Consider the following 23,564-nt stretch of genomic DNA (forward strand, 5'->3'; position numbering starts at 1 on the left):
GGCACTAGTTTCAAAACTCTTGGGCCCCTGACCCCAGACCTTCTAGGAGGTTCAGTGAATCTGCACTGGGGGTTAATCAAGTCTGTTCTCGCAAGAGGCCAGGATGGCCTTGGTTCCAGATCTCCACATCTTGGCAGAATTGGAGGCTGAGAGAGATGGGAGCTCGATGACTATTTAAATGAGCCAGTGCCGTCCTTCTGCAGACAGTCTGTAGAGAGACCTGACTTGCCCAAGATCACTCGGAGCTGGTGTCACTTTTCATCTCGGGTTTCTGGCAAGTAGTGGCGAGCGGAGGGGTTGCAGGTGAGGAGACACTGAGCAAGGATCACATGGATCAGCCAGAGAATACTTTTTGCTTTTTGAGAGAGGTTCTTCTCTGCCTCATGTGCGTCCAGCTCTGGAAAGATGGCGGCCAAGCCGAGGGCTGAGACTTAAGTCCTCTGGAAGGGAGGAGGGAGGGGGCTGGTGCCGGCCCCCCACGTTTGGGGCTGGGGCCTGTGTTCTTGTGATAGGCCTCGGTCCCATCCTGGTGCCTGAGTTCCTGCGGGGAGGAAGCAAGAAGCTGGAGGATGCAGCCGTGCCTATCTCAGGAAACTAGGGAGGCGGGTGACTGGGGAGAGCAGGCTTGGGGGCTGTGTGGAACGCTGCCAAGTCCACATTTATCCTCATACCAGACGTCATTTCTCATCTCAAGCACAGGCTTTGAGGACCTATTGGGTGTGCAGAAGGGGACACACAGCTGGGGGTTGGTAGTGATGAGGGCACTCCTGAGTCCTGGGGACAAATGCTAGTTCCAGGGTACAGAGGGACTGAGTCCAGCACCCTCGCTCACCACCACCGTGCAAGCTGGAGGGGAGCTCGTGGTCAGAGCCCCAGCTGGGAAAGGAGAGAGTTCCAGAATGTTCCAAGAGCCTGGCCACAGGCTCCAGACCACCAGGCCCTGGAGACGCCCGACTCCGAGTGCCCTTCGAGAGCTGGGGAGGGTGCAGGATCTGGGGAGTAGTCTGGAGCTGGGGACCTGGGTCCTCTCAGTTCTATCGTGAGGGCCGTGGGCCCCGCCGGGAGGTGTCAAAGCAGCAGGCACAGGCGGTGTTGTTTCTGCCGCTGTGCTTTCTTCAGAGCACTGAGGGCAACTTTGGCGGCCTCTCGGAAGACGTCCTCCACGTTCTCCCGAAACTTGGCAGAACATTCCAGGTAGAGGGCAGCTTGGATCTGCTCGCAGGCGCTCTGGCCCTGGTGGGGGGAGGGGCCGCGATTAGACGAGGGGCCTGGAGCATGCGGTCTCCTGTGAGACCCCTCACAGATTTGGGGGCTTGCTGGGGGCGGAGGCCTCGGTGTGGGGACGCTTCACCCCAGGGCCAGCACTCCCCAGTGTGTGCGGATGGACCATGAAGGCCAGTGTGGTGTGGCCTGTGGGCTGTAGCTACTGGGAGCTCTGTCCTGGCCTCCTGCCCACGCTTCCCCCGAACTCAGGCAGAGACGGGGGCTGACTTCAGCCGAGAACTGGGGTGATGTGTTGTGTCTTCCAGGCCTGTGAGGAGAGTTGAAGGCCTCAAGACAAAAGGGCTTCCTACGTGCTTCTCTCCCCTGCTCTTCCCGAAAGCGCAGTTAGGGCAACTGAGCTGGCTATTAGAGTAAAAACAGTATTTCTAACACAAATTTATTAATGCCTGTTCCTTTTTATTAAACTTCATTAGTTTTCCTTCGTGTTCCTTTTATTCTGCCATGCCTTACCCAGAAGGCCGCAGGGTTTGGTCAGGCTCGTGAAAGGAACCCTGCTTTCCAACGCAGGCCTGCCCTTCCAGGCCTCTGGGGAGATGGGACAGGGTGGTGGTTCAGGGCTCAGGCTCTGGGGCCAGAGTGACTGGGATGGGATCTTGGCTCCACTTCAGGTTAGCTGTGTGACCCTGGGCAAGCTACTTAACCTCTCTGAGTCTCCATCTCTCCTCTGTAATATGGGGGGCGCTAATAGTACCTGCCTCAAGGTTATAAGGATTAAATGAGGTAAGTAATGTAAAGTGCTCAGGCAAGTGGCCTATCATTATTAATATCTAAAAATTATTATTATTAACCCCGGCAGTCCAGTGGTTAGGACTCGGTGATTTCACTGCCGTGGCCCTGGGTTCAATCCCTGGTCAGGGAACTAAGGTCCTGCAAGCTGCTCGGGGCGGCAAAAAAAAGAAAATCATTATTTTTAGAATCCTGCTGGCTTCAGCTCCCGAAAGGCTGCTAAGGCACACCAAATGCAGAGGCCAAAGACCTGGGAGGCTTTCTGGCCATGGCTGTGTCCTGGGCTCCTGGCGATGGGGTGCAGCGGAGCGGGGCGGGGGAGGGGCCCCTGGCCCACCTGCGTGTAGGTGATGGGCTCCAGCTGGGCCGCCCGGAGCTTGCGCAGCTGCTCCTTGTCTTTCCTCAGGTCTGTCTTGCAGCCAACGAGCAAGATAGGGATCCCACGGCAGAAGTGGGTGACCTCCGGGAACCACTGTGGAAGGAGAGAGCGGGCATCAGGGCTGGGGCCCCGTCCGTAGCCCCTCCTCCAGAGGCAGGCGGGCTGGGAGAGGGGCCTTACCTTGATGAGAACGTTGTCATAGCTGGTGGGGTTCATGACGTCATAGCAGATGAGCACGAGCTGGGTGTTCTGGTAGGACAGGGGCCGCAGCCGGTCATAATCTTCCTGCCCTGAAACCAGACAGCAGGTGGAGGTCAGGGAGGTACCACTTACTTCTCTACCTGAGTCCCCTGTCTGGGCTCCGATGCATGAGGGGTTGGGGGTCTCCTGGGCAAGAGACTCTAGGCCTCAGTTTCCCGTCTGTAAACCAGAGGTGGCGGGCTTCCCTGGTGGCGCAGTGGTTGAGAGTCCGCCTGCCGATGCAGGGGACACGGGTTCGTGCCCCGATCCGGGAGGATCCCACGAGCCGCGGAGCGGCTGGGCCCGTGAGCCATGGCCGCTGGGCCTGCGCGTCCGGAGCCTGTGCTCCGCAACGGGGGAGGCCGCAACAGTGAGAGGCCCGCGTACCGCAAAAAAAAAAAAAAAAAAAAAAAAACAGAGGTGGCAGCCCGCAGTCCTACACGAGATAAAAGCCATGCAGGGACTTCCCTGGTGACACACTGGATAAGACTCCACGTTCCCAGTGCAGGGGGCCCAGGTTCGATCCCTAGTCAGGGAACTAGATCCCACATGTATGCCGCAACTAAGAGTTCACGTGCCACAACAAAGGATCCCACGTTCTGCAACTGAGCCTGCTTGCTGCAACTAAGACCCATCACAACCAAATAAATAAATATTAAAAAAAAAATAGCCATGCAGTGATCAGAGATAGGCCTGATTGCAGGGTAAGTGCTGGAAAAACTGCTAGTAATCATGCCAGTGATGATCACCCCTCCCTCCCATCCTTATCCCTGGTGCTCAGGTTAATAGCGCAGACTCTGAAGCCAAATCCGAAGTGAAGCCTCCCCTCCCTGAAGTTTCAGACCAGTGGGGTTGGGTAGGCCCAGGACACTGCAGTCAACCGTGGAGTGCGCCCCCCCCGCCCCCCCCCCGCTGAGAGGTGCATGGCCTCTGGTTGAGCTCCTCCTGCCATTCCTGCCAACACTAGGAGGAGGGTGGGGGCGTGCTAGAGGTGACAGACCGTGCGCCCATCCAGGTCCACTCGGCACAGTGGCTGTCAACCCCTCTGCATACCAGACTCACCAGGAAGAACTGACAACTTCTGACACTCGGTCCCTCCCAGCACCACCTGAATCAGAACCCAAGGCTGGGCTTGGGCGACGGTTGGTTTAAAAAAAAAAACTTTTTTAGTAATTTTTTATATTGACAATTTCAAACTTACAGAAAAATTACAACAGAGAGCACAGAACTCCCTTACTCAGATTCACCGAGGCCTTACGTTTTGCCCACTTGCTTTATCTGTATATATACACTTTGAACCACGTGAGAAGGAAATGCAGACCGTCGGCTCCCCCGCCCCCACCCCCACCCCCAGGGGAGAGTTCCTATGCGGTTTTTCTAAGAACAAGGACGTCCTCTCACCTACTCAGGACAAGTATGAAACTCAAAAACCAACACTGACATTGTACTCTTCTAATCCAATCCATAAGCTGTATTCAGATTTCACCAATAATGTCCTGTAGTATTTTTTTCCCTAGTTCAGAAGCAGGCCCGGGATCACACACTGTGCGTGGTTGTCATGCCCTATTTTTTGTTTAAAACTACCACAGTGAGAACTCAGAGTCTTTCAGGCCCTATGGCGACCCCTGGCCACCTCTGCAGAAAGACCCAGGCGGTGACTACCTTCCAGGGAACACAGAACTCAGAGCCCAGGAATTCCTGCCCCTGGTGCCAGGGAGGTGCCACCTGCCCTCTGATCCCTCCATGCCAAAGGCCTCACAGGACAAGCAGCCTCTCCCAAGAGCACAAACAGGACACATCCTGCTCCCAGACCCCTGCTGATGACAGGACACGGCCGCCATCTCCTTTCCCACTGGCCCTCCTCAGCCCAGGGATCCCTGATGGTGTGCAGTGACTGGGAACCCAGATCTAATGATGGCTGGGCCGGGAGGACTGTCTGTGCTGTCACTCAGCCAAAGTTCCCTCAACACTGGAGAAGCGGTGAGGGGTAGTCAGGGCCCCGCAGACTCAGGCCCTCCTGCCCTCATTACCAGAAAGCTGGAGAGATCCTTGTAAGATGGTGGGAAACCGGCCCAACGTGCTCTTCCAGCCCATCTCCCCTTCCCATACGTGTCCCCTCTCCTGACCTTTGTCCACATCTTTCTGATAGGGTAGCCACTAGCCCCATGTGGCTATTTGAGTTAATTAACATTAAAAATTCAGGTTCTCCGTTGCATTGGCTACATTTCAAGTAATTGACTGCCCCACGGGGCTAGTGGCTACCGTAATGGGCCGTGCGGGTGCGGAACATCTCCATCATTGCAGAAAGTTCTACTGGATGGCATGGCACTATCCTCATCCAAGCCACCGTCAGTCTTCTGTGCCACCTCCTCCCTGGCCTCCTGCTGCCCCTCAATCCATTATCCACCTGGCAGCTGGATGGATGGTAACACAAGTAAAATCACACCCCTCTCCCCTCAACTGAAACACCTTCAGTGGCTCCCTACTGCCCTTTGCAGAGAATCCAAGCCTCTCCCAGTGGTGCACATGACCCTGCTGCCCACCAGTCTCGACTTCATCCCCCTTCCTCCTGCCCCACTCACTCGCTGCAGTACAACCAAGGCAGCCTCCTTGCTGTTTCTCAAACCTATCAAGCTCTTGTGCCACACCTGGAATGCTTTTCCCTCATTTTTTCCCCCATTTCCTTCCTAGCATTTCATTTTTAAACATTCAGACTGACCATCCACAGTATTTCCTTTTTCAAGATACTTGCCTTCTCTCTACTACTTACTGGTAATGCCACCTTATACGTCACACTTTTTCTTTTGGCGACCGCGCGGCCTTGGGATCTTGGTTCCCCAACCAAGAATTGAACCTGGGCCCTTGGCAGAGAAAGCCCAGAATCCTAGCCATTAGGCCACTGGGGAACTCCCATCACACTTTTTAGAGTGCCTTTGCCTATAAATGATTAAGAAACCTTTACAGGGACTTCCCTGGTGGCGCAGTGGTTAAGAATCCGCCTGCCAATGCAGGGGACACGGGTTCGAGCCCTGGTCCAGGAAGATCCCACGTGCCGCGGAGCAGCTAATCCCGTGCACCACAACTGCTGAGCCTGCGCTCTAGAGCCCGCAAGCCACAACTACTGAGCCCGCGAGCCACAACTACTGAGCCCGCGAGCCACAACTACTGACGTCCATGTGCCTAGAGCCTGTGCTCTGCAACGAGTAAGCCACCGCAGTGAGAAGCCTGCAAACCGCAATGAAGAGTAGCCTCCGCTCACCGCAACTAGAGGAAGCCCGCGCGCAGCAACGAAGACCCATGAAAAGAAAAAGAACAGCAAAGACCCAACGCAGCCAAAAAAAAGGAAACCTTGACAACAACCACCTGCCTGATGTGCTAGTCAGGGATCTTATGAATACTCCCATTTACATATAAAGAAACATGAGACGTGAAGTGACCCCTCTGAGGTCACCGAATCAAAGCCAGGCCTGACTCCACATTCATTCAAGTCCAAGGCCAGCGTTCCTTCTGCTGATACGCAGCAATGCTCTATTCTGCTCTGTAGTGTGCAAAAACAGGTTCTGGGCCTCTACGATGTAATGATGCGGCTCAGAATTCTGGCCTCACATACACTCTGATTCCCTTTTAGAAACACGGCAGGAGAAGACAAGCAGTTGTAAAATGGGGCTACCGTGTTCTGACGTCTCCTCCCATCTTGCCCGGCTGATTCCTCAGAGAGGCCTTCCCTCACCACGCAAAGTCCATCCACAGCCTGTACTCACACGTTTATTTGTTCACCGCCTGTCTCCCGGGAGACTGTAAGCACCCTGAGGGCAGGGTCCGTGTCTGTCTAAAAATCATTCCTGGCACGGGGTAGGTGTCCAGTCACTATTGGCTGGTGGGTGGTTGAGAAGTTGTTCATCTCTTGTCAGACTTAGCAGAGACGAGGGCTGAGACATGCCACTGGGCTTTGCAATTAGGGCCTGTGCTGACTGCAGCAAGCTTGATGAGGGCGGAGCCAGACTGCAGTGGGTTAAATGAGGAAGTCAGACCAAGCCTGCTCCTGGCTCAGGGCCTCTCCCTTGCTGTTCCCTCTTCTAGAAGGCTCTTCCCAGGTAATAGCATGGCTCACTCCCTCCTTTCCTTCAGGTCTCTGCAGAAATGTCACCTCTTCCAAGAGAACTTTCCAGACTGCTCTGAAACAAGAGCCTCCTTTGCAGTCTGTCCCATGACCAACTATGGCTTTATTTTTCTTCCTAGCAAGTATCACTACCTGACATCACAGTTGTTTTTGTTTGTGGGGGGAGATGTCCCTCATGAGCACGTAAGACCCTGAGGACAGGCCATCTCTGTACTCCTCACTGTTAGATCACCTGGCGCACAGACAGGCTCTATAAACATTTGGGGAATGAACGAACAAACAAATGAGCCGGTGAATAAAGTGGAATAATCATCTCTATGGCTTTCAGGTTTGCAAGGGCATTTCACTTCCATCACCTGTTAATTTTTTTTTTTTTTTTTGGCCGCACCTCGCAGGGCGCGGGATCTTAGTTCCCCGACCAGGGATCGAACGCGTGCCCCCTGAAATGGAAGCGCGTATTCCTAACCACTGGACCGCCAGGGAAGTCACCCCCCCACCCCCCACCCCGGGAAGCTGGGCTGGCAAGTTCTTCCTGTTAGGAGCCCACGTGGCTGGGGGTGGGGCTGCAGGTTTCAAGGTCACTGACAGGCTCCCTGTGAGCTGAAGCACCAACGCGGTTCCCAGCTCCAAGGCCAGTTTCCTGCCCAGACGCTGTAAAAGCCCCAATCCTCCCGGGAAGCCTTCCTAATTGGGAATTAATCTCTGGACCTCAGTTTCCTCACCTGTGAAATGCATATGTGAGGAGCAGGTGAGCCTCGATAATACTAGTAAAAATGATTAGTATCAACAATATTTATTGGCAGTGCTCTCACTCATCCCATGCCAGGCCCCACTCAAAGCCCTTTACCTGCATAGACTCATCTCTCCTCACTATGATTCCTCACTACTGGCTACTGTTTTTATTTTGTTTTGTTTTGTTTTTGTCGAGTCATGCAGCTTGTGGGATTTTAGTTCCCCGATCAGGGATTGAACCCAGGCCCTTGCCCGTGAAAGCGCGGAGTCCTAACCACTGGACCGCCAGGGAATTCCCACTACTGCTATTGTTATCACCAATTGACAGATGCAGAAACTGAAGCACAGAGAGGTGAAGTGACTTGCCCAACGTCACACAGCTAAAGGGAAGCTTCATAAAGGACAGAAGACCATAGGTAGAACTATTGGGGTGCTTCTCTCTCAATCCACCCCAGAGGATAGGGAGCTGTCCTCACTCTACAAGCCCCAACCCTGACCCAGTGAGGAAAGGCTGCCAACAAGGGGATCTTGAGAGGGAGGGACTCTGGGAGAGGATGGGTAGCCAGCCCAGATCCCATCGCCTCTTCCCAGTTGTCTTCTTTTTTTTTTTTTTTTTGCTTGCGGTACGCGGGCCTCTCACCGTTGTGGCCTCTCCCGTTGCGGAGCACAGGCTCCGGACGCGCAGGCTCAGCGGCCATGGCTCACGGGCCCAGCCGCTCCGCGGCATGTGGGATCTTCCCGGACCGGGGCACGAACCCGTGTCCCCTGCATCGGCAGGCGGACTCTCAACCACTGCGCCACCAGGGAAGCCCCCAGTTGTCTTCTTGACTTGACTGTGCCTGGCGCAGCTTTCCCCAGGAGGTCAGTGTGAGCCTCCACATAGGGACCACGCCTGCAGACTATGGACTTCTGGGTGCTGTCGACCTCATGGCTCCTTGGGAGGAGTGGAGTGTCCTGGACACCCCACCCCTATGAGTCAGGAGAGCCAAGCTCCACTCAGACTCATTTTCCGTGATCTTGGCACCTTCCCTCTCTGGGCCTCAGTTTCCTTATCTGAAAAAGGGGGTGATAACCCTGCCCTTGATATTGGAAGTAAAGGACTTGCAGGCTGAGCAATGCTGGGCAAAGGTGTGGGCCTGCGGTTACTATTGAAATAGAAGCTGAATGGGGGCCTGGGTGGGGGATTCTAACCGCAGATCTTGGGACCCACGAGCTCTAGGAGGCCTCCCATCCACTAGGTGATACAATTACCCTCCCCATTTACCCACAGTGATGCCCAGGCTTAAAGGGGGCAAAGTCATCTGCCCAGAGGCGAACAGGGGTCCCACTCTGGCCTCTGCAGATGGGCTTGAGAGGTTAAAAAAGCCCCCCGAGGGCCTCCCTGGTGGCGCAGCGGTTGAGAGCCCGCCTGCCGATGCAGGAGACACGGGTTCGTGCCCCGGTCCGGGAAGATCCCACATGCCGCGGAGCGGCTGGGCCCATAAGCCATGGCCGTTGAGCCAGCACGTCAGGAGCCTGTGCTCCACAACAAGAGAGGCCACGACAGTGAGAGGCCCACATAACGCAAAAAAAAAAAAAAAAAAAAAAAGCCCCTCGGGTTATGTGCAAAAGGACACATTTGCTTCTGGAGAGGAAAGGTCTTCTGATCCACAGCTCCCCCGGAAGCTGCCCATCTTCCTGAAGCTGGCGGTGCCACAGGGCCTGAGGAAGTGAGGCTCACGCGAGCGTTATTTCCTTTGTGGGAAGCTCTACCATGACAGTCATCTTCCCGGGGGCATGGTCTCTAAGACCTGGTGCCGGGTTGAGGAGAGGGTGTCATTGGGCCACAGTGGTCCCCAAATCTGCCAGAGGACATCTACAGGGCACGTGGTTCCCATCTCTGGCCGGGGTGTTGGTCAGGGGAGGGAGGGGTGCAGGCAGCGTGAGAAGGGGAAGCTGCCAGAAGAGGAACCCACTTTTACTAGTGCTACTGGGGCCCGCCCACCTGTGTCTCCTAACCGCGGTCTGGAGCTCAGACCACGCATGCGCCATAGACCCACAGCGTCAGCTCCCCCGCCTCCAGGGCTCCTGGCTCCTAGGCACCCCTCTTGTCCGTGATTCCTGTCTCAGCGACTTCTTTGCGCCCCACTTTTCCTACTGTTCCCATCTCTGGCTGAGAAGGGGACCACAGCTCCCCACCTCCCGGGGCAACTCCAGCCAGTCCTGTGATGCCCCACCCCAAAGCCCAGATAGCTCTGTCTCCGGTTGGTGTCTTAACATCCCACCTCGCCCCCACCTCCCCTCTCTCTGCCCAGGAAACTTCAGACTTCACCGCAGCTTCCTGCCTCTGAGGGTGTCTGGGCAGGCAGATGAGCTGCTAGGGCAATGGGTGCTCACAGCGCCCGCCCCCTTCACCTTTGCGCACTGCACTGAGAGCTCCATCACCCCTCCATCCACCCTCCCGCCGCAGTGGTGTCTGTAACTGCTTCCGCAGGACAGAGACAAGTAGCCAGACTCTCCTCCCACACGGACCCCTGGGGCTGAGATCCTGGGTGTGGAGAAATTCAGCCTCTCGGGGGGGGGGCACCCCATCCCACAGCTCTGAGCACCACTGGTTGGCTGGAAAGATGCTCGCTCCCCTGCCCCCCACCTCCCACCATAGGGTCTAGCCCATCAGGTTCTAGAACCTTCTACCATAACCTTTACTAGACTTGGGGCTTCCCTGGTGGCACAGTGGTTAAGAATCTGCCTGCCAGTACAGGGGACACGGGTTCGAGCCCTGGTCCGGGAAGATCCCACATGCTGCGGAGCAACTAAGCCCGTGCACCGTAACTACTGAGCCTGCACTCTAGAGCCCGTGAACCACAACCACTGAGCCCACGAGCCACAAGTACTGAAGCCTGCAAGCCTAGAGCCCGTGCTCCACAACAGGAGAAGCCACCTCAGTGAGAAGCCCACGCACCGCAACGAAGAGTAGCCCCTGCTCGCCGCAACTAGAGAAAGCCCACACGCAGCAACAAAGACCCAACGCAGCAACAAAGACCCAACGCGGCCATAAATAAATAAATAAATAAACAGATAGATAAATAAATAAATAAAACCACCATTACTCATCTCTACCTGGGCCACTCCCTTCACCCTGTCTCTACCTTTTTCTAGTTGATCACCTGGCCATTCTTTCTGCCACTTTCTTCGGATATCTGTCCACCCCAGAGAGAGAGACGAATCTCATCACCTTTATCACAAAGGACCTTCTCCAGGGGTGTCTCTGCACCCAGGTTTCTTTTTCATTCATTCATTACACAAGCCTCGCTCTAGGACAAGCACCACGCTGGGCACTGGCGTGTGGAAGAGGAATGACCCAGGCTTTCCTTCATGCTCCTCCTGACAGTGGGGCTTCCCAAGTCACAGCAGGACACCCTTGAGGGAACAGCCACGTCTCTTCCCGCCAGAATATCCCTCCTGGGCCGTCCTGCTGACTGTGAGGCCAGTCTACTCCCCCAGGGATGCCACTGAGAGGTTCAAACCCCAGCTCTGCTTTTCTGCCGCCTGGAACAGTCCTGCTGGGAAAGCAGAGGGTGGGGGCCGGCACAGAGCTCTGCAGGCAGCGGGTTCAAAAGAATAGGCTTGGGCTGGGGCCTGGGCCTGAATGGCAGGAGGTTAAAAAATCACAATGACAGTGAGCCCTTTGCAAAAGCCAGGCCCTGCACTAAGTGCTGCATGTCACATGAATTTGATGTAATCCTCACAACTATTTTAGCCTTGATTACAGAGAAGGAAACTGAGGCCTAGGTGTCCCCACTGACCCGCAGCCAGGGGGGCCAGCATCAAAGCCCAGGTCTGACTCCAAAGCATGTGGCAGGAAGCTGTGGACAGGTAATCATCGCCCTGAGTGGTCACTGCTCCTGGTGATTTGGGAAGGAGCTCTCCCCATCCCTCCCACAGTAGCTCTTAGTGAAAATCATTCCTTATACCAAGTAGAAGCTTTCCAGAACCTCTACAGGACAATCTACGCTGATAAGTTCTTTGAGCATCTTTCTCTGGGTGAGGCCAGAAAGACCAGAAGTGATCCTTACTCTGGGTCCGATGAGGGAGGCTGCGGTGAAGCCCTGAGGGCAGAGGAAGGAAGAGAGTGAAATCTTCCCTCTGACTCTCCCTGCCCCACCAGCACTCCACCCACAAAGTGGGGTTAATGAACCTGCCCCCACCTGGGTCCCGGACAGGAAACATGTGAAACTGAAAGTGTCCCAGACACACCACGATTTTTACTGCTCTTGTGGCCACGCCCTTGGGAATTCCTCAGACGCCTTTGGCTTTCCCAGTTCAAGGGGCTGGAGGCATGGCCCTGTTCTGGGGGCAGCCCTGCAGGGCCCTCATCCAACAAGAGAGGGCCCTTAGAGGCCACTATAGGGGGGACACACCCATATGGCAAAGTCAGGAATGAAGGAGGGGTTTGGGGCTGGGAGAGGCCCTTTCCTGAACCTCTCCAGAGTGGAATGAGAGATGTTACTGGCAGCCTTATGGAGCGGTGGGCAGGAGGGGGTGGTCCTGGATTTTGGCCCTATCCAAGACCAGCTGGAAGACTTGACCTCATACATACAAGGCTTGGCCGACAGGGGAAGGGACACCTGATGACATAGTCCCCTGCAAATTACTGAACACTGAGTCACAGAGGCTGGGTGAGGCCCCAGCTGGGATCCTGAGCTTTGCTCCCCAAAGTTGATTCAGCCCAGAGGGGCGTCAGGGCAGGATGGAAGCTCCCCAAGGGTACCAGTACCAGCAGTGTTACCCAAATCCTCCCGTTGGCTGTGCTCCTCCACCCATCCCCCAACAATAGGAACGCTGATGACTGTGACGCAATTAGCATAAATACACTTGCCTTAGGAGCTGCAGGTGGCAGAGAGAACCTTATTTTGAACCTACATTCCCTAGAGCTCTGTTCCTTCTTCAGTGCCAGGAAGAAACAGAACTGTAGCCACAGAATCCTAGAACCACAGGCTCAAAATTATAGACCATAGAATTCAGAGTCATGCACCATAGTCCATGGAATTCCAGACACATGGGACTCAGAATGTGTAGCTCTAGGGCCCTAGAGCCTCAGGGCTGTTGGCCACAGAATCCTGGAGTCACAGGCTCTGATCTATAGCCCAAAGTATTCTAGAACATAGGACCCAGAAATGCAGCCCACTGAACCCTAGCACCAGGGGACTCAAATCTGCAGCCCACGGAATCCTAAGAGACCACAGCATGTAACACGAAATCCTGGAACCATAATAAGCAGAAGCAAAGCCCACGGTTTTCTAGAGCCATAGGAGAGGAAGGAACCCGTGAGCCCTCAGAACATCAGCGCTAAGAGGGTGGCTCAGGAACTCACCTCTTCCAAATACCCTCCTTTTACAGATGGGGCGCCTCTGTCGGCCTCCAGCACCACCCAGTCAGGCGGTGGTCAACCGGTTCCCAGCCAGCGCCCCTCCGCGGCCTCCAGGAGTGACGGGATGTCAGGGCCCCGGGAGAGGCAGAAGGGCGGGCGGGGATGCCCGGCGGGGAATGCCCCTCAGGGGAAACGCTCCTGGCGGACCCTAGGACCCTCGCCGCGCAGACGCACTCACCGGCGGTGTCGTATAAGTTCAGGGTCACCTCCTTGCTGCCCACGGTCACGCTGGCCGTGTACTTCTCGAACACGGATGGGGCGTAGTGCTGTCGGAGAACGGGCAGTGTTGGTTCTTAAGAGGTGCGGCGGGGACCCAGGGTCCGACTGGATCCCCACCCCCACCTTCACCCCATCCGGCTCAGCCCCCCTCACTCTGCTGGGCTCTGGAATTCCCGAGGGGGCGCCCCGGGGTGACGGCCGCCTCTCCGTGCGCAGGACGCCAGGGACCTGGGGTCCGGGTTCGGGGCGCAGGCTGAGGTCTGTCCCTCACCCCCAGTGGTCCCAAGCCCGTCTCCCTCGCCCCCAGCCTGCTTCCAACCCCCCGGCGGGCCTCACCTCGGGGAAGGACCCCTGGCTGTACACCATGAGCAGCGAACTCTTGCCGCAGCCGCCGTCGCCCACAACCACGATTTTCAGCTGCTTCTTGCCCGGGCCCGGGGCGGCAGTCGGGGCTGCGGCCCCAGGGTTGTCCATAGCCGGGAGCAGGCAGCACTGGCGGCGGCGCCCTGAGGAGAGCGCTAAGGTTGAGCGATCCGGGGCGGGCGGGGCGCGGGCTGGCCCCTAGGGCGGGGCTAAGAGAAGCCCCGCCCTCGGAGCCGGCACCTCCTCCGCCAGGCAGCCAGCCGGGTCGACCTCCCAGACTATTTCCTTCCTGCTAGGCTCTCGGCCCAGAGTCTTCACCTCTCATTTCCAGGGAAACTGAGGCAACTGAGAAACGGAGTGCTCAGCGGCAAGCGCAGCTCCCATCTCTCCTGCGAGTCACGGCGCCCCCCACACCCCAACCAGCAAGATCTGATAGTTTCCGCCCCTTCCCGCCTGGCACCCTTGATTGGCAGTCTCTGTCTTCAGGCAGGGACCCTCTGATTGGCCGACTCGGCCTCCTCCATCGGGCAGGGTCTCTTTGATTGGCGGACTGCCCCCCAGCCCTCGGGTTCGAGGAGCCTTGGTCTAAGCTCTGGGAAAAGCCCCCCAGCTTCTCCCCGCCCCAACTATGTGGCCTCGGGGAAGTCCACTCTGACCTGTTTTCCCCTAGAAGGTAGCGTCGGTGGTTCCAAGAAAGATCCTGGCATAGGGGTCCTGTCTGCCCACGTGGTCTGGCCCTATGGGAGTGAGCCTGTGTGTGGGTTGGGGAATAGCGGTTCCGCTTACCTATCACCCCACCTCCCAAAGGTGGAGGTCTGGCGCCCTCTGCCGGGCGATGGCCTCGGCGCGGCAACTTTGGTAACAGGTGAGTGGCCCCAGAACCCTTTCGAGGGTTGGCCCCAAACCAAGCGGGCGGGAACCTCTTTCTAGCAAGGCCCAGAGGCGTGGGAACCAAGCAAGACGCCGTCGAGAAGGGGAAGGGGAAGGTGAAGGTAAATCTAGTTGAGATCAGCTGGGCCCCCTTCCGTCCACTTTGGAGACTGATAACCCTGCTCCCACCAAGAAGTTTGTGTTCTCCAGCCAGCAGCCACATATCCTTCATCCCAAGCTTTCTCCTCAACCCCCGGACCCAAACTGCTATTTACTGAGCATTCACTCTGGCCAGGTACTATCAGGGCGTCTGGGCAAAACCACCCCTGCCTCCCACCCCTTCCCTCCCTTGGACTGTCTTTTGCACAAACCGGGCCAGTGGTCAGGAGTGGCAGAGGGACCCCCAGGATCAGGCATGTACCAGGCAGGCACTGGGACATGGCTAGGTGAGAGAGCAGAATCTTTCCCAGCTGGGGGAGGACATCTGACAGTTTCCTCAGAGAAGGGCTGGCAGGATTCAGGATCTTCTTGCCCTCATCCCACCCAGAAGATTCCCCACTTTCAGGTACTCAGCAAGGATCAGGTAAATTTTACTTCGGAAAGGAAATCGTCAACCTGGCACCATAAATGCCAGGTCAACGTTTTCAGAGAATGCAAGGCATAATCTGACCACCAGATGGCAGCAGAGACTGCCCCAGGAAGCCCCCAAAGAGCCCAGAGCTGGGAAGAGAAGACCCAGCTCCAGGTTCTTAAGCGGAAAGCCCTACTCTGTCACCGGGCCAGAGGGCATCTGCTGGGTCAAGCACCCCTAGACAAATATACAGCAATTCATTCATTCCTTCTTTGCAGCACACGTTTATTGAGAGGCAATTGTGTTCCTGCCTTTGAGGAACTCAGTCCTGGGGGAAGCAGTCTAAAGGAGTCTGCGAGACGAGAACAATTCAGACACCGGAGCCCCCGTGGGGTTCAGAGGAAGTTGAGAGCTGGGCAACACATGAACTAAGCTTGGCAGTGCTGGCAGGAAGGGCCAGTGGAAGTAGGATGGGTACCCAGCCTGAGTAAACGCATGGTGGCTGGAAACCCCATCAGGTTTGGCAGTGGCTGGGGCATGAGGAGGGAGACCAGACATGGTTGTCAAGGTGGTGAGGGTTAGATCACAGGGGCCTGGCTATCAGGCTCAAGATGAACAGAGGAGCCCAGCCAAAGCTCTTTCCGGTGACCAGGGGGGAGCTGTGATTGGCTGGTGAGGACAGAGCTGGGGCCATCTCTACACAGTGGCAGCCTGGGGCTGGCAGAAGAGGAGGGGGAGGAAGCCATCACTCAGGGAGAGGGAGGATGGAAGAGGGCTTTGAGGGAGGGGAGGACGGAAGAGGGCTTTGAGGGAGGGGAGGACCACTTACCTTTGAGCCAGGCACAGGCCTGACCTCACATCAGATACCCTGAAGCTCAGGGAGTGACTGGGAGAGTAAGACTACCTCATCTGGGAAGGGCCTTGAGAGAACTCACTTAGAGTTTGCCCATTCTGAGCAAACTGTGGGAACTGCTCCAGCCCGTAGGGAGAGGGCACTTAACTTTTCCTCAAAATCCTCAGACCTCTGTTTCCACCTTTTCTAACTAATGGATTTCAACTTATAACAGAAAAAATGACTTACACGAAAGCAGGTCTTCCCAGGCCGGCCCAGGTCCAGGTAGGACAGCTGACACTGGCCCCAGCCTGCCCACCCACCCCTGCCTGGCTGAGAGGCTGGCACAGAGCCCCAGCCCCACCCTGCCTGGAGCGTGTTTGATTTGGACCTGGCTCCAGTGGTGGTGTAGGGGCTGGATCTGTAGCTAAAAATACCCAGCAGCCAGGCCAGCTGCTCGGAGCTTCCTTGGAGGTGCTGTGCCAGGGCAGGCCAGCTGAGGCACTGGGAACACCCACAGGCCCGGGGAGCCCTACTCCCTTACCTGCAAAATGTTCCGAGGACCCATGCCATTCTTCTATTCACCAGGAATTCCTGGAGAGATTTAGGAGGGTAAGAAAAAATTCTTTAAACTGGTTCTTGCCACAAAGCTGTTGAGACACAGAAGCCTAGGGGAGCTGGCAGGTGGCATCTGCGGGGGTGAACTGATTTGTGCTCACATCTAGGCCTGGGATCTAGTGAGGCCAACTGACCACAAGAGAGAAGTAGGGCCAGATCCACTTCTGTTTTGTCAGGGCAAGGTCCGGCCAGCACAGGTCAGGACGGGGACGTTAACGACAATGCTAATGGCTTCCACTTCCCTGGTGCCTCAGCATACTCTGGGAGGTCACTACACACCTGAGGGGTCATCCACCCCACGTGAGACAGAAGTAACTGACCATCCTCTGGGGCCCCAGGGATGGGAGGTGGCCCAGCGCAGCCTGGGGGATCAAGGCTGTCTATCCCTGTCCCAGGACTCTCTCCAGGCTCAACATGTGGTGGTGGGCTCAGGGGAGTCACCACCAGAGTACAAAGAGCTACCTCCACAAAGCCAGACTCAGAGACAGGTCAAAGGTTATCTGCCAACCTCCTCCTCCTGATTCACAGGAGAGACCACGACTCCTGGAGGGGTAGGAACTCATCGAGGTCACTGGCCAGATGGAGACAGCACTGGACCCAGGCGGCCTCTGAGATGGCAGGGTGTCCATCTCCACAGTCCAGGCAGAGGTTCAGTTTCCACCCAGGGGGTCCAAAAGGTCGTACTCCACGCCTCGGCTCTCGCCCAACGGGCCGGAAGGGGCGGGCCCCTGGCGTCCAGTAGGAAGGCAGGTCCGGCCACCTCCGGCCGCCCTTCCGCTGGCGTGGCCCTCTCCAGGCAGGCTCCACCGGCTGGGCGCCAGGAGCAGCCCCGCCCCGAGCTTGCTGGGCGACCGGTGGGTGGAGCCACGCTCTCGGCAGAGGAACCAGTCTGAGGACTGATAGGCTGCCCCGCCCCTCCCTTCACCTAGGAGGTACTGGCGTGCCAGACAAAGAAATTAGAAAGAGGGGGTGAAAAAAGGAAGCGGCGAGGGGTACGATCCTTCCAGGTCATCGGGACCCCTCTCCCTTCCAAGAATCACACCCGGACCACAATGGAGCGCCTCATTGTTCCCTAATTGGTCCGAGGGCGGGAGTGGAGGAACTGGCTGTAACCCTCCAAGCTGCTGCTGGGAGGGAGAGGTTTAAATCAATTATTTAACTATCCAACGCCCACGGGAGATAAAGACCCCAGCCCCGTGGAGCCCCAAGGGCTCTATCAGAAGGGATGCAGGACACCCTCAGGGGGCAGAAAGGTCACCTGAGAATCCAGGGAGTTGAATGAACTCATCAATGGCAGAGCCGAATTTAAACCACCGGATTGGGGCAGACTGTGGAAAGAGGGAAAGGCTCGTATGATACTAATAATGTGAGCCTCGCCAACTTTTACAAAGTGCTCACCCTGGGTAGGGGGAAGGGAGTCTGGTGCCAGGTGTGGTCGGCTGCACCCCTTGCCCCCCAGCAAAAGACAGCATGGACCAAATCCAGCTTATCTGGAGACCCTCATGGCGCCAAGGCATGGCAGCCAGAAGGACCTAAGAGTACCACGCTGGTTACTTTCAACCAAATAGTTTTCCCAGCTCCCAGGCGGTGACGCCAGCAGACAGCTAGCACTGGCAGGGGCCCAGAATAACCCAGCAGCTGGGGCGAGGGGGTGCCATGCACACAGGTGCTGGGCTGGAAGACACCTGGAATCTCATCCTGACTGCCGGTGGTGACCTCCTGACCTTGGGTGAGTCACGTTACTCTCCGGGTGGGGGGAACCCCCCAAACCATGACCCATCATGGAACAACAGCCTGTGGACTTGAGGAAAAGCCACCATCCCAACTCAAACACTGGAGTAAAAATGGAGCTGGCTCCCAGCCTGCAGAATGTCAGCCTTCCCCTTTGCCCTGAGGCTGTGCCACGTGCTACGAGGTGGGCTGGTGGGGGAGGAGCTCTCGGACAGCCCAGCCCCACCCCCCGCAGCCACCTCCGAAGGGGGGCCAACTGGTGTGAAGCCTGTGAGGCCGGCCCCCTTAATCGCACTTAATCCGCCGTCCACCCTTTACTGCAGGCTTCATTATCACTTTACACAGGAGACTCGCCCAAGGTCAACCAGCACAGGGGAGAGTCAAACCCACAGCTGCCTGCCTTAGAGCCTCCCTCGATTAAGCACCAACACGTTCCCAACAAAACCTCTGGGTCAAGCCCTACGGCTCCCCCAGTCCTCACTCCAGCCCCCAAACTGAAGGATGGGATAAAAGTGAGCAGAGCCTATTAGACCCGGAAGTCAAGCCTCGGCCCGAACGGGGGAGGCGGCGCAATCAGCAGCACCTGGACCCAAATGGCTCATCAAAGTAATCACAAACTAAAGATCACGTGGGAGAGGGGTCAGAGATCAAGGGCCGCACTGTCTCCAGCTGCGGAGCTTCCTGGAGATAAAGAGAATGGGAAACTGCATGCTGTCAGCTTGCGTAAGGAGAATAAGGAGAGAGCTGCCATCTCTACGAAGCGACACCTCCGCACCAAGAAATAGTTCGGGGTTCCAAGAGCACATGCTTGGATCCTCACAACACCCCAGGTGTTACCTGGCCCAAAGGTTCTCAAAATGTCTCCACAAGGCAGCATCAGCATCACCTGGGAACTTGTTAGAAATGCAAGCTCTCAGGCCCCACCTACTGAATGAGAAACTCAAGGACCGGGCCTCGGAGTCGATTCTAATGAGCCACCCGTGTGATTCGGCTGCACACTCAACTTTGACAATCACTGACCCATCTGTGCAGATGGTGAAACTGGGGCTGAGGATCTGTGCTGCTTACGCAAGGTCACAGCAGGTGAAATGGCTAGCCAGGTTTCAAATCCGGGTTTCTCCCGTTCTACAAACAGGGCTTTTTCTTTTTCTTTTCTTTTTTTTTTGGTGGGGGGGGGGGGCCTGGGTGAGGTGGAATCTTGGGAATTCCCTGGAAGGGGAAGAGTCAAGAAACCTCTTTCTTAAAGAAAGCTGGCCCAGATCTCAGGTCTTTCTGTTCTTCACCTCCCTAGCAGCCAGACATCAGAGGGGAAGAGGCCAGCTCACACAGTCACCCCACACGCCCCCAGCGGAGGCCGGAAGGGAGGGCCAGGGCCGGGCCCGGTTTCCTGGCAGCTGCCTGTGTCTTTCAGAACAGGCATCCAGGGCACTCCACCCACCAAACACACAACTGGGAAATATTGGGTTGGCCAAAAAGTTCGTTCGGGCTTTTGTAAGATGTTACGGAAAGACCCGAACTAACTTTTGGGCCAACCTAATACATGCAAGTGCAGCCTCTCCTATGCTCCTAAATATGGCAAAGAATTGCACGCCCCAAACTCCTGACAACGGAAGCTGACAGGCGGGGATGGATGGACCAAGCAGGCCCAGCAGGCAGCCGATTTCAGTCCCACACATCTGTGGGGGGGAAGGGCTGCAGAACCAGACTAGCAGGTTTGGGATGCCCGCCCTCCCTGGGCTCCAGGCCAAAGCCCCCCAAATATCTCTCGCAGGCTGGGAAAGGGCTCACACCTACCTTAGTGGGAGGACTGTCAAACTAGGCCTGCTTCTGTCCAAAGGAGCACGGTCCACTCTGGGGGTACCGGGCCCCTTCTCCGGTCATGATCCTGGGGGGAAAAATCGGAGGGTGTTTTAGGGCGTCGATGGCCACAAACCGGATACGGTCTCCATGAGGGAAGGGGAGCCTTACAAATGCCTCTCCCCCCTTCCCAGCTGCCAAGGCAGCCCTCACTCCAGAATAAATAGGAGGGGGGTGTGGATGAATCACCAAGGTTCAGCCGGGGCGCCGAGCAGCAGGCGGCGGCTCATCTGCATTTCCAAAGGCCCGCCCCGTCCGCATCCCCTCCCCCAGGAAGGACCGGAGATGCGAGGGTTTACCCCAGAGCCCTCCGCCTCTGGGGATCCCGGGGAAGGCCCGCTCGGCTTTCCCAGGCCCCAAACCCCACCCCACCTTCCAGAGCGCCGGCTGGCCGGCTGTGCCTGGACGGCCACCTAGGGACGTCGGTGGCCAGCGTGAGGGCCTCACGCCCCAAGTGGGGACAAAAGGGGCCCACCTGCCCCTCGGGCTCGGCTATCAAAGGGCGGTTGGAAGCCGGACGTGGGCGCCGAGGCTCGGGGTGGGCAGCAGGGACGGCCTGGGATCTGGGCCGGGCCGCGGGGAATAAGTCCACGGCCTCTGGAGGAGCCGGTCGGGGTCAGGGGGTGGCCTCGAGGCCCCGATTGGCCCGGTGGCCCTTTGCTACTGGCTCCCGCGCGGGAGGGAAGAGAAAAGACCCCGCGACCGCGCCGGCCTCCTCGTGCCCCCGGGGGCCCCCAGGTCGGGAGCGGGGTCCGAGGACGTTGCGGAACCCGCGCTCTTCGTCGAGGTTTCCCCGGGCCAGGGGCGTCCCCGCAGGCGGAGGCCTGGAACGCGGGCGGCGCCGCGGCGGCCTCCCCTCCCCCCACCCGCGGCCCCGCCGCCTCCTTCCCTCCTCCCGCCTGGCGCGCGGCGGCCGCCACCGCCCGAGCCGCGGGCGGCGCGCGAAATGGCGCCCGTCTGACCGCCTCGCCCGGCAGAGGCGAGCGCGAAAGCCGCGGCGCGCGACGCCCCCAGGCCCGCGGCCCCCAAAACGGCCTCCGTGACCACCCCTCGACCCGGGGCGCTGTGTCCTGCGGGCTCTCGGGGCCCGGCCCGGCCGAGGGGCCGCCGCCTGCTCCGGGCTCCCAACGACAACCGGGAAAAGAGGGAGGAAGGAAGAAAGCGGCCGCCATTAGCCACCCGCAGTCCCGCCCTGGCTCCTGCCCCGGCCTCGGCCTCGGCCCCGGCCCCGGCCCAGCCGGCGGCTCTGCTCTGAACCTGAAAATAAAACTCGTGTTTGGGAGGGAGGAGCGAGCGCGGCCGGGAGCACAGGCAGCGCTCGGGCTGCAGGCGGGAGAGATGCTGCGTCATGGTGCCAACATGGACGCCGGCCTTTTGTCCTTTTTCGCTCAGGAAGCGCAGGCGCACCCCGGAGCCCCGAAAAGCCGGCTTCGGAGGGCGAGACCCCCACAATCAAAAGGGAAAGAGACCCCAGGCCCGGAAGGAGAGGCTTCCTCGGCTTTTGTGCCCGCATTCCCCAAAGCACTTCAATTTCTTCTCCCCCCAAGGCTCAGACCTAGAAAAGCGAGGAGGACGAGCGCAGGCGGCTCCGTGGATGCCCCACGTCGCTGGGGAGACCTTTCTCTCGCCTCCGGGGCAGAAGGGGCAAAAGGGTCTGAAGAGCCCTCCTCGTCCCCACCCCCCCACCCCTCCCGATCCGGCTGCCAAACATGAAGCTCCTGAAACCTTCTCCCCTCAGCTCCCAAACATTTGCAGCCCTTGGCCTGCTCGAAAAAACATTTCCTCGAAGGGGTAAAAGGCAGTTTTGTTGTTGTTGTTGTTGTTGTTTTTACTTACCCGCTCAGCCCGGTGCCATGGAGTCTGGAAGATCAAGCTGGGCGGAGGTTTTGGAGGTGTTATTATAAAAAATATCTTTTAGGGGGATTGTTTAGTTGGGAATATTTGGAGTAGTGGTGGTGTCTTTTTTGTTGTTGTTACCTTTTTAAAGTTACACTCTCATGGCATTTTCAGCTCCTTCCACTTCTGCAAATTTTCCAGGGTTGGGTTGGCAAAAGGCGGCTTCGCTGAGGACTGTTTACTGCTCTGGATATAGCAATGGTGTGACCGTCATTAAGAGACAAAAGGCGAAAATACACAGTCAAATCAAACAAAAGGCAAAAGACGCACCGGCCATCCCAACCACCATAGAAAATACCCCCGAGTTAACGATGGTGTTTGGCTCGAACCAGCTAGGACTTGTTTTCCAGTTTTAATCTAGTTTCCTGTGACGGCTTTAGTCTCTTTACACAAAGAGGTCTTCCTTTCCCTCACCCACCCCCCTACCAAGACGAGAAAAACAGAGATGTTTTTCTTCAAATAGATAGATTTTCAAAGAAAGTGTACATGTTACTGGGAAGAAAGCTGACTAGCATTTATTGCTATAAACATTTTCAAAAGCTTAAAGCTAAAACCCTAGCTGTATAAAAGCAAAATCGTCTAAAAGCATTTTAACTGTTTTATGTTAGACAAGAGCGACAAAGATATACATGCAGATGAAGGTTCAGAAAATTAAGGACATCTCAGCAACATTAACAATGAAAACTGCACTGCGTAAGGACAGAATGGACTGGGTACTTACAATGTAAAAGGTTTTTAAAAAACTTAAAAGAGTAACGACTGCTTACAATTTTTTGTTGCTGCCATTTCGCTAGTCCTAAAACTATACATTTAAAACATTACCTTGTTAAAAAGAGAGCAGAAGGAGTTAATAAGATGGCCAGGTTTAAGTGTTTAATAGAGGAAACTATATATATATAAAAATTTATTGTTCAGTCAAGAGAATACAGATTAAGACAGCTCCAAGCTCCCCCCACCCACCCAAGAAAAAAAAAAAGAGGAAAAAAATTAAATATGTCGTTTACTTAGGTTTTTTGGAATTCAAAATTGTTAACTGCTGACATTAATGGTGTGCTATGACCTAGTTATACAAGACAAAGATGGATTCCAAGTCATAAGGAAAAATCCAGATCTTTTTAAAAAGTCTTCTTCATTCTTCCAATTGTGAGTCCTTTAGCCTGTTGACAAATGTTAAACACAACACTGAGGCGTCCTGAACTGGATGGTGGAGTCAAAGGAAAAACATTCCCCATTTGCAACAAAGGAAAAACCCACTTGGCCATTTAATTCCATTGCAGAAAAATGGCTCCCCTCATCTGTTGGCCTCTCCTTGGTGTCTGATGAAGGATGTTTTGAGAGCAGCGTCTAATAACTCAAGCCCTATAGAAGCCGCGCGCTGATTGGCTGCCGCACCCTGCCGCCCTGCTCCAGCCAATTACCTACCCACGGCCAAATTACAAACCCCGAAAAGAGCCCCAATGTGAAATACACCACCACGAAGCCCCAGCGAGGCGACTTCCTCGCCTCGGCCGCCCGACAGGAGAGGCAGAGGGGGCTACAAACGCGTCCTCGCGAAGCCCGGGAGCCTTGGAGTTGAACTCACAAAATGGAAGCCGCGCGCTGATTGGCCGCCGCCACTCCCGGACCTTTAATAAAGAAAGGGGAAGGAAAGATAAATGCAAAAAAGGGGGACTCTCTCCTTCGTCGGTGACTGGAGGAAGGGGGGGGTGCGGGGAG

General features: G+C 56.4%; 1 protein-coding gene across 3 annotated transcripts; it reads right to left on the reverse strand.

Annotated features, from left to right (window-relative positions):
• Nucleotides 1–1,055: 1,055 nt before the first annotated feature.
• On the reverse strand, nucleotides 1,056–23,406 carry RHOF (ras homolog family member F, filopodia associated). 3 transcript variants are annotated; one of them, XM_082853535.1, is made up of 11 exons: nucleotides 23,103–23,406; nucleotides 21,930–22,034; nucleotides 19,890–19,980; nucleotides 17,623–17,692; nucleotides 16,291–16,340; nucleotides 14,130–14,210; nucleotides 13,447–13,616; nucleotides 13,070–13,157; nucleotides 2,570–2,679; nucleotides 2,348–2,482; nucleotides 1,056–1,233 (listed from the first exon to the last, which is right to left on the reverse strand). In XM_082853535.1, exons 7-11 carry the CDS (start codon nucleotides 13,582–13,584, stop codon nucleotides 1,069–1,071), a joined length of 636 nt encoding a protein of 211 aa, XP_082709661.1. In that variant the 5' UTR covers nucleotides 13,585–13,616; nucleotides 14,130–14,210; nucleotides 16,291–16,340; nucleotides 17,623–17,692; nucleotides 19,890–19,980; nucleotides 21,930–22,034; nucleotides 23,103–23,406; the 3' UTR covers nucleotides 1,056–1,068. The 3 variants fall into 3 exon arrangements, with proteins under 3 accessions (XP_082709661.1, XP_082709662.1, XP_082709663.1); XM_082853536.1 differs by lacking the exons at nucleotides 17,623–17,692; nucleotides 19,890–19,980; nucleotides 21,930–22,034; nucleotides 23,103–23,406 and adding an exon at nucleotides 16,873–17,578; XM_082853537.1 differs by lacking the exons at nucleotides 16,291–16,340; nucleotides 17,623–17,692; nucleotides 19,890–19,980; nucleotides 21,930–22,034; nucleotides 23,103–23,406 and adding an exon at nucleotides 14,715–15,393.
• Between the last annotated feature and the right edge of the window lie 158 nt (nucleotides 23,407–23,564).

This window comes from Leucopleurus acutus, assembly GCF_964270905.1.
Source record: "Leucopleurus acutus genome assembly, chromosome: 13".
Classification (NCBI taxonomy): domain Eukaryota; kingdom Metazoa; phylum Chordata; class Mammalia; order Artiodactyla; family Delphinidae; genus Leucopleurus; species Leucopleurus acutus.

Coding starts and splice junctions, on each gene's coding strand:
- RHOF (XM_082853535.1), bottom strand. CDS start 13,584: ATGGACAACCCTGGGGCCGCAGCCCCGACTGCCGCCCCGGGCCCGGGC. Junction 2,680..13,069: donor GAACTTATACGACACCGCCG/GTGAGTGCGTCT, acceptor GTCTGGTTTCAG/GGCAGGAAGATTATGACCGG. Junction 2,483..2,569: donor ATGACAACGTTCTCATCAAG/GTAAGGCCCCTC, acceptor CTCCTTCCACAG/TGGTTCCCGGAGGTCACCCA.